At 37.0% G+C, this 10,439-nt stretch overlaps 1 protein-coding gene across 1 annotated transcript; it reads left to right on the plus strand.

The window, feature by feature from the left end:
* The first annotated feature begins 677 nt into the window (after positions 1-677).
* Positions 678-9,982, plus strand: LOC150085937 (uncharacterized). The gene is made up of 2 exons (XM_090373592.1): positions 678-766; positions 8,854-9,982. Exon 2 carries the CDS (start codon positions 8,989-8,991, stop codon positions 9,946-9,948), a length of 960 nt encoding a protein of 319 aa, XP_090229718.1. The 5' UTR covers positions 678-766; positions 8,854-8,988; the 3' UTR covers positions 9,949-9,982.
* Positions 9,983-10,439: the final 457 nt, after the last annotated feature.

Below are 10,439 nucleotides of genomic sequence, written 5' to 3' on the forward strand. Positions count from 1 at the left end.
TTATTGGACAGGGCGTTGGTGGTCTTGATTAGCTTTTCTTCGCCAAGCGTCAGGTTAGTGAGATTAGTTATGTCGTAGTGGGCACTGTTCCAGGGAAAGTCCGCAGCTGCACTGTCTGTTTTGACGAACTGGGTTACATGATCGCATCATTCGGCCAGATCTAACGATTCTGTGACCGAATGTGATTGGCCGACCGAGATTGCTGGCCACACGCTATCCTCTTCTACAGGAACGAGTTGATAGCCTGCTTCTTGGATTTCTGGACACGTTGTTCTCCGTTCTCTCTTCATTCAAAAAATATTTTATGCCATTCAAACAGCTCTTGGCATAGTATCTTCCCCATAAACTTGATGTAGCAACTCATAACTTTCAGTTGGTGTTTTATTTAGTTTTGTTAAAAATTTGAGGTTGATTCGTTGTTCGATTCTTTTGTCGGTAATTTTTCCTGCAAACTGCAAAAACACAAAGGTAATGATACTTCAAAGCGAATGAGTGTGTTGAAAGGTGGCTTGGGAAAGATATAAGGTCAACTATTGTGCTTTTGTTTCACAGAGTACTGGTACTACTCTGTGGTTGTGCTTTTGTTTCACAGAGTACTGGTACTACTCTGTGGTTGTGCTTTTGTTTCACAGAGTACTGGTACTACTCTGTGGTTGTGCTTTAGTTTCACAGGTAGCGCTTGCCGCGTGGCTACGCACGCATTTTCGCTATTTAACTTTCTAAGTTGATTATTTTCGATCAAGAAGTCGCTTCCTGTTTTATTTAGGTAATGTTTTTGATTTAACTTTGTTTCCGATTTTATTTTTAGAATTGTGTTACTGTGCCCGCGAAGGCATTTTGATATTTTTGCTCAGCTGTAATTTTTGAATTTATCACATAATAGAAATAGAGAAATCGACGGCTTAATGTCAGACAACGTTAACCACAAAATTTTTTGGTTTGAGACTACTTTAGTTTAACTTTATACAAATAACAATGTGTATCATGTCATAGAAATGTATTTCTCTACTAGTTTACAAGTTAGCTTGGACTATAAGGACATTTCCAGTAAACCAAGAAAATGTCAAATGACTTTTTTTTTTTTTTTGTTAATTACAAACGTTTACTATAAAAATGATGTAGTTAACGTCTGACAACCCTCGAAATGTAACTAGTAGAATTACTTTTGTTATATTATTTTTAATTTCTTAACTTGTTCTTAACAGTAGTTCTAAAATCTGATAATGAAAGCACTTTTTCACTTTAAAAAATATTTTGGCAAACACGATCGTGATACATATGGTGGAAAACCGTGACTTGGCGGAGGACTTCCGTCCGCCCTTTTCTATCTGGGAATGATGTTTTCCCTTGACGTTGGATAACATAACTTTAATTCGGCTTTATTGTGTACTTTCAGTGTGACACTTAAACCTTAGCTGATGAAGTCAGTTTCAGCTACAGAAAACCTCGAGCAGTTTGCTTTATATAATTTTCATTTCATATATATATAATGTTTTATACTTGTACACTTTTAATTGTATATATAACCTTTATTACACCATTAAATAAAGGTCATTTGATGAAAATGGGCTAATTGAGTAAATGTAGAATATTCTTGGGATGAATGGCCTATGCAGAACAGATAACTGTCTCTAGGATAGGTGTCTAAAAGTAGAAATTGGATACCTGGTAAAAGGTGGGATTGTGACTATGGTTTGCATATTGTGAACAAACACATGTTGAAATGTGAGCAGCATATAGTAATTGCAATTTTTGAGTGGGTGAACATTTATTAGTTTATGGTAGCTGTGATACAGGTAGGATTGGCCCATTGAAACAAGAGCAGTTATGGTAAGCTAGCACTGTGATATAGCTGAGTGTGTCTGTGTTGCTCCACAACAATATAAGCTGACAGGGCTAGCCAGGTGGGTAAAGTGCCTGCCTGGCAACCCAAAGGTCATGGATTCCGTGGGGACCTCCCCTGAGTCCAAGGATGCTCTCATGTAAATAGTTGCTTTGCCGCCTCCTTTAATATAACTGGATAGATCCCATCCACCCCAGGTGCCTTTCTTATGTTTAACTTCAACAATTTCTCCTCCACTTTGCTCTCAGTTATTACAAAATCATTAAGCACTCTGCTACAATTTGATAACCTTCTGCCATTTTCAAACCTTAATAACTCCTCATGTGTGAATGTAGATGCAAAATACTCATTCAGTTTGTATGCTATCTGAGCAGGATCATCAACAGTCGAACCATCGATATCAAGTGGACCAATCGGATTCATCCCCTTCCTTTTAGAGTTTATATAAGTAAAAAAATCCTTGCTATTTTTCTTAGAATCCTTTGCCAAAAATTTCTCGTAATCTGCCTTCGCCTGCCCAACCTCCTTTGTGACCTGATTACAGACTAGCTTATATCTGCCATAGGCTTCTTGAGTCGCATGATAATTTATATGCATCCCATGCATTTTTGTTCTCTGTCATGAGTTTCATTAGTTCATTTGATAACCATTTAGGCCTAAACCTTGAACAATATTTCTTAATAGGTTTGAAACTTTTAGTAGCTTCCATGATTAATTCCTTGAATGCTTCCCACTTAGAATTTACTGTTGGTAGCATTGTCAGTTGATCCCACTGTACAGAATTTAAAAGCTGTTTGAGACCACTGTACTCACCTTTACAGAAGCAAAAACCCTTTCATTTACCCCTGATGGTAATTATATCTTTAAGTAAATTCCACATCAGTGCACTGTGATCACTGCCACCTAATGGTTCCTTTATCTGAAATTTCTTAATACACGAATGATCACTGCTGATAACCAGATCAAGAGTATTACCCTCTCTGGTTGCCTCTCGAACATGCTGCTGCTGCAGAAAACAATCATCCAATAAATCCACCGAAGTCTTACTGGTGTGTGAGTGACCAACCCACAAGTTCCAGTCAATATCTGGGAAGTTAAAATCCCCCATTATAAGACATTCTGATTTACTAGCCCACTATTTCTCTGTACAATTGTTCATTGTACTCATTCAAGTCATTAGGCCTATAACACACACCTACTCTTATTTTTGCTTTTGCAGTGCTTATGTCACAACAAACCGACTCAACAGTGCACTGTTCATCTATATCAACTGGATGCACTTCTTTGGATTTTATGTTTTTCTTAATTATCAGCATTACACCTCCTCCCTTCCTATCCTTTCTGTACACATTGTACTCCCCAAATTCCAATTCTGCATTCCTAATATCATCAGTGTGACACCACGTCTCTGATATCCCAACAATATCCGCCTTTGGAGGGAATGGTTTGGTTTTTTTTTTTTTTTCTTTTTGGCTGATTCTGCATAAGCTCATACACTTGCTTTCTTACATCACATGCCGCTACTACTACTACAAACATGATGTTGGATGCCAAACCGGGAAATATTCAGACTACTGATTGCAGTTTTAACTGAAGAGAAACACTTGGACAGGCACTGCAATGGTCTCAAGGCTTCAACTTTTTATGTAGGACTTCCCCAGAATCAGCAACTCGTTACTGATGTATTGTATGAGGAACTTCATATGGCCTTAAATGTTTAGAGATTGAATTCTTGAAGCACATCATATGCTTCTTTTCATAATCATTGTGATAGTTTTAAAGGATTGGTATGTGCATGAAATGGCCCCTTGGGACTGTTGTCAGGTCATTTTATGAAGCAGGAAAAAAGTTTCTGACTAATCAGTGTATCTTCCTCACTAACAACCTAACTGTTCTACATGAAAATACTTGTAGCGGAAACAGGGAAAATTCATATATTGCCCTTGACAAACCCAAGTAAACTGGGTTCCCAACTATGAAAGAAAATGATCAGATTGAAAATCACCCACAATCTCCATCATCATCCCTGTTATAGTATTAGTAATGGCTGCATAGTGCAAGAAAGCCTATGGCTTATGCTGCACCAGCCAAAAAAAAAAAAAAAAAAAAAACCTGAACAAAACAATGATAAAAAAATAAATAAATAATAATAATTAATAAAAAAAAAGGAAAAAGGAAATTTGGGTATAGGCGCTTCCCTGACCCAAAACTACTATCCAAATGACCTTTTGAATTTCCCCAAACTGTCAGCCTCTACCACTCGTGTAGGCAACTTATTCCAGTAATTTATAACTCGCTGGCTAAAATAAAACTTCCTGCAGTCCAATCTAAACATTTCCCCCCGTAACTTGAATTTATGTCTCCTAGTTCTAGCATCATTTATAATCTTGAAAATTTCGTCCTCATTCATTTTACTGATGCCTCTCAGAGCCTTAAACACCCCAATCAAATCTCCTCTAAGGTGTATAGTTTCCAAACTCTGCAACCCACATATTCGAAGTCTTTCTTCATAAGGACGCCCTTTTGTCGATCTCACCAGGCGAGTTACCTGTCTTTGCACCCTTTCAAGAAGCTCTATATCTTTCTTTAGGTGCAGTCTCCATACTTGAACACGGTATTCCAAGTGTGGTCTAACAAAAGCCTTATATAATGGGATTATCGCGTCCCTATCTCTACTTGAAAAAGTTCGATAGATCATCGATAGGATACCATGGGCCTTCCTTTCAACCTGTTTACAATGCTCAGAGAATTTCATGTCTGACCATATCGTAACACCAAAGTCCCTTTCCTCCAGTACTGGGTTTAGTTGAACTCCACCAAGTGAATAAGTTATTTTGGGATTACTGTTTCCCAGGTGTAATACCTTACACTTTGTTGGATTAAAGCATAGCTGCCATTTTTCTGACCATTCCTGAAGTCTATCTAGGTCTCTGAAGAAGCTCAGCTTGACAGTAATCATTAACCACTCTACCAATTTTAACATCTCCAAATTTAAACTTCACGCCCTCTATCCCTTCATCAATGTCGTTTGTGAAAATTAAAAACAACAGTGGTCCTAATACTGATCCTTGGGGAACCCCACTTCTTACATCAACCCAATCTGATTAATAGCCATTTATCACGCCCCTCTGCCTCCTGCCCTGAAGCCATCCTGCTATCCATCTAAGGATTTTCTGAGTGATTCCAACCTGTTCCAGCTTATAAAGCAACTGCTCATGTGGGACTGAGTCAAAAGCTTTGCTGAAATCTAAATAAACAATGTTGAAATTATTCCCTACATCCAGCTCATGAGTGACCCTTTCAAAATAGCTAACCAGATTTGTTAAACATGATTTTCCCTTTACAAAACCATGCTGAGTATCCATGAGAATTTAAATTCGATCCAAGTGATCCTGAATTCCACCCTTGATCATTGCCTCCATGATTTTCCCTACCACTGAAGTCAGACTGACAGGTCGATAATTTCCCACTTCACTTTTAGAGCCACCCTTATGTATGGGAGATACATTGGCACTTTCCCAATCCAAGGGAATCTCCCCAGAGTCTAGTGAAGATTGGTGAGGGGGAACGAAGGGATCCTCTTACCAAGAGAGGCTAAAGTTCTGCAAATTGCAGCGGCTGGATACTAGGCACCTGCGAGATGATCTGGTTGAGGTGTATAAGGCCTTGAATGACTTGAGCACGCCGAATTCTGATGGGATTCTTCTGCTTGCTCAGATTATGAACATGCATAAATTCAAATTGAGGAAAAACAGTTGTAGAATCGATGTGCAGAAATTTGCATTTAGGCAGCAGGTGGTTAATTGCTGGAACAAACTTCCATTTGTCGTTGTGGAAGTTGATAGCTTAAATAAATTCAAGAAGGAACTGGACAAACTTAGAGGAAATGGTTGTGTGAAATTGTTTTTTGGGGGGAGGGGCTGATGCTACATAAGCTCATACAATTGCTTTCTTCCATCGCATGTCTCTATTAGTACTACTACAACAACACCAATGAAACGAATTTTTTATAATTTGATACCTGACAATATATTTAAATTCAAAGGGGGAAAATGTGTTGGTGGAAAAAAATCAAGAGGCTCTCTTGTCGGTGCTGATATGCACAAATATGACAGGAGCTGATTTTAAAAAAAAACTGTTTGTTATCGGAAAATCTCAGTGTTTCTAAAATGTAAGGAAATTTCCTGTGGATTACACTGCAAACAAGAAAGTGTGTGTTATAGGCCTGATGAAGCTGAGGAGTATAATGAGTAATTGTGCGGAGAAATAGTGGGCCAGTAAATCAGTGTGTCTTATAATGGGGAGATTTTAATTTCCCAGAGATTGACTGGAATTTGTGGGTTGGTCACTCACACGCTAGCAAGGCTTTTGTGGATTTATTGGATGATTGTTTTCTACAGCAGCATGTTCAGGAGGCAACTAGAGGTAGTAATACTTCATCTGATTATCAGTAGTGATTCTTCATGCATTAAGAATCTGCAGATAAATGGACCACTAGGTGGTAGTGATCACATTGTGCTGAAGTGAGATTTACTCGAAGAAGTAACTACCATCAAGGGTAAAGGGAAGGGTTTTTGATTTTGTAAAGCTGACTATGTTGGTCTGAGACAGTATTTAAATTCTATATGGTGGGACCAACTGATGATATTACCAACAGAAAGTTCAAAATGGGAAGCATTCAAAGAATTAATCTTGGAAGCCATTAGGCTTTTCATACCAACTAAGAAATATTGTTCAAGATTTAGGCCTAAGTGGATGTCAGATGAACTAATTATACATGTGGCATAAAAGAAAAATGCATGGGATACATATAAATTAACAGGTGACATAGAAGCCTGTGATAGATATAAGCTGGTCGGTAACCAAGTTACAAAGGAGGTTAGGCAGACAGAGGCAGATTACAAGAAATCTTTGGCAAGGGATGCAAAGAAAAACAGCAAAGAGTTCTTTACTTATGTAAACTCTAGAAGGAAGTGGATGAATCAGATTGGTCCACTTGATATCGATGGTTCAACTTTTAATCCTGCTCAGGTAGCTAACAAACTAAATGAATATTTTGCATCTACATTCACACATGAGGAGTTATTCAGGGAAGGGAAATGCCAGAGGTGTATTAATGTTATACCTTGTCACCAGTATTGCATCTGGTAGGTCTGCAGTAGGTGGTGGTGAAAGATTCAAATGTCAGATCTGTTAATTCACGTAATCGCAGAGATGTTCTATGGCAGCATTTCCCAAACTGTGGTCCATAGACCATTTCCAGGGGTGCCGCAAAATGGTGGTCGACCATATATATATAATATAATATATGCATATGTTATATATAGGGGTCTGCAAACTTTTTTTTGATTGAAAGGGTCCTTACCTCTCAGTAGTTTGGGAACCACTGTTCTGTGGGATTCATATCTGGTGAATTTGTCAGCCAAAGTAGCACCAAGGTGCTACCTTGAGGATTCTCTTAGGTTCTTTAAGTGCAAGCCAAGTCTTGAAAATCAACCACCTAGTTTTAAAGGTAACCACATCCTTGAATGCTTTAACTGAACTTGGGAAAAGCATACACCTGTCAGGTCCCAGGACATATGCCAATTGCAGGAAGTGAATTAACTGACAGTACTGCAAAATTGGCTTTTGCACCACCCAATGACAAATGGAAAATTCCGCACCAAGGCTATAGACCAGTAATCTGGGAAAAATGCGTCTCAGTGGCAGTTAATCTCATACTTTCTATGTACACTTGATTACTGTGTCCACTGATAATTTATAATCAACCCCTGCATTTTCCTTCTCTGCCACTGGTCTCATTTCATCTGACATCCATTTCAATCTAAATCTTGCACATCTCTTGGTTGATATTAAAAACCTTATTAACATCATCAGTTTGTCTCACTGAAAAGAATTTAAAAACTATAAGTCTGTTGTAGCCACCTTTTTAAGAATGCAAAATCCTTCCCTTTGCCCTAGACCGTAGTAAATCTTTAAATAAATCCCACAATACTACACTGTGATCACCTTTATCTGGAGATTCTTAATGCATGAAGAGTCACTGCTGATAATCAGATCAAGAGTATTTCTCCCTCTTGTTGCCTCTCTCACATACTAGTGTAGAAAACAATCATGTAATAAATCCAGAAATGGATTATTGTCTATATGGACAATTATATCATTTGAAACTGTGCTAAACAGGAAAACGACACCTACAGGATCACTTCCCACATACTGAAAGTTTTGATTAACAAACTATGATTAACAAACAAACAAGTCCAAAATATGTGGGGATCCTAACTTAATGGAAGATACACACAGATCTAGGCACCAGCGGGGTGATCTGATAGAGGTGTACAAAGCCTTGAATGGTTTGAGCATGCTCAATGCTGATGGGATTCTTCCTCTAGCTCAGAAAAATCACCTGAGAGGGCATAAATTCAAATTGAGGAAAGACAGATGTAGGATAGATGTGCGGAAATTTGCCTTTAGCCAGCGGGTGGTTGGTGGGTGGAACAGACTTCCATCCCTTGTCGTGGAAGTTGATAGCCTAAATAAGTTTAAGGCTCAGCTGGACAGGTATTTCGAACGAACAGAGGGGTGAAGTGGAAGTGGTTATTTTTATTTATTTATGTTACTTTTTTTTTTTTTTTTTTTTTGGCTGATGCTGCATAAGCTTGCTTTCTTGCATCAAATGCCTCTACTAATGCTAATGCTAATGAATTTTAATTCTATTAATTCTATCTGGTGACAGAAGTTGACTTTATCATTTTGCAAAAAAAAAAAATAAAAATAAATTTTGTTTTTTCTTTCAATAAATGTTCCAGCTTTCTTTTTAGATTATTATAGATATTTAACTTAAAATACTAAAATTTTTCTGTTGATAAAAACTACTTGTGGTATAGTTAGTTATGACACGTACCCATGTAATTCTTAAAAAAAAATTATAATGTACACAGAGTTTGCATTTATTCCAGAATCTGAGAATAATAATAACAAATTAACTTTCTATATTTCTTTTCACTCAGGGTTGGATTTACCTGGTTTTCCATAATGAAGATTTTAGTATCTTAATATCCAATAACTAGAGATACTGAATGAATGTATGCTTTGAAGATTTATGATTCATTCCCTGTTGTTTAAAGATACCCAAAGTTTGCAAGATGGAAAAGAAGAAATTTGAGTGCAAGGCTTGTCAAATGAAATTTGATTCAGCAGTAGACATAGATATTCATTGGAGAACTGAGAAAGATCATCGTCCCTTTGAATGTAAGACTTGTGGAAAAAAATATTTGCATAAAGGATCCTTATCTACGCATCAGCGAATACACAGAAATGAGAAGCCATTTAAATGTGAAATCTGTGGGAAGGCATATACACAGTCGGGGACACTTAATGCACACAAGAGGGTTCACACAGGTGAGAATCCTTACTCTTGTCAACTATGTGGGAAGAAATTCAGATATTCATCGATGCTTAGCATACATCGCAAGGTACACACAGGTGAGAAACCATACACTTGCAGTTCTTGCGGTAAACGCTATCGATCCATAACATCCTTACATGACCATAAAATAATTCATTCAGGTAAGAAAAATTTTGTTTGTGAGACTTGCGGGAAAAAGTTCTCCACATTGCATTACCTTAGAGATCACAAAAAAATTCATTCAAATTATAAACCTCATAGCTGTGATACATGTGGGCAAAAATATTTCAAAAAGATGGATTTGAAAAAACATGAAAGAATTCATGCAAATATCAAACCTTACAGTTGTGATATTTGTGGGAAGAGCTTTACTCAATCACAGGCAGTTAAACTACATAAATTGATTCATACTAATGCATTCTTTACGTGTAAATTCTGTGGTTCAAAAATAAGAGATCCATATTATTTTCGTCAGCATGAGAAGCGACACACAGATCCCAAGATATACACTTGTGAAATTTGTTCACGCAATTATAAAAGGCAGGCACAACTTAACATACATAGATTGATTCATACAAATGAATTTCCCTATACGTGTGGTCTATGTGGGAAAAAGTTTCGTTATAAAGATGCTCTTGTTAAGCACAAGACAGTTACTCACCATTCGGAATTTGAGGTTGCAAAACATACTTGCTGAAATACTTTCGTTCATTGGATACGATATAAATGTATGCCTGGTAATTTATATCACTGTTTTTGGTAGTATTGCCAGTTATTTTAATAAAAAAAAATAATAATAAAATAGAGAAGATGCGATTGCTTTTTGTATTCATGAGAAAACTTATCAAATTGTATACTGTTTTGATCAGCATGCTACTACAAATTCAAATCCTATTGCAGGGTGCATACTATGAAATTTGTTATCAAAAAGTGTATAAGCAACAAATGCATATCTATTTTGGTTTGCACGTATGACTTGAGAATCTTATTCTCGCTTACTGGATACATTTCCCACAACAACAAAACAAAAAAAGGTTATATCATTTCACTCCACTTGCTTGAATAAAACTTAATTAGCGTAGTTAAGGTAAAAAAGAAAACTATAAAAATTAATCACTTAAACCTGTGATGATATGGTCTGTTATACCCAGTGCTTTTTTTGTAAAAAAAAATAGGTGCCGGTACTCA

The sequence above is a fragment of the Mastigoproctus giganteus genome, chromosome 5, assembly GCF_048544385.1.
Source record: "Mastigoproctus giganteus isolate SK-2022 chromosome 5, ASM4854438v1, whole genome shotgun sequence".
NCBI classification, from domain to species: domain Eukaryota; kingdom Metazoa; phylum Arthropoda; class Arachnida; order Uropygi; family Thelyphonidae; genus Mastigoproctus; species Mastigoproctus giganteus.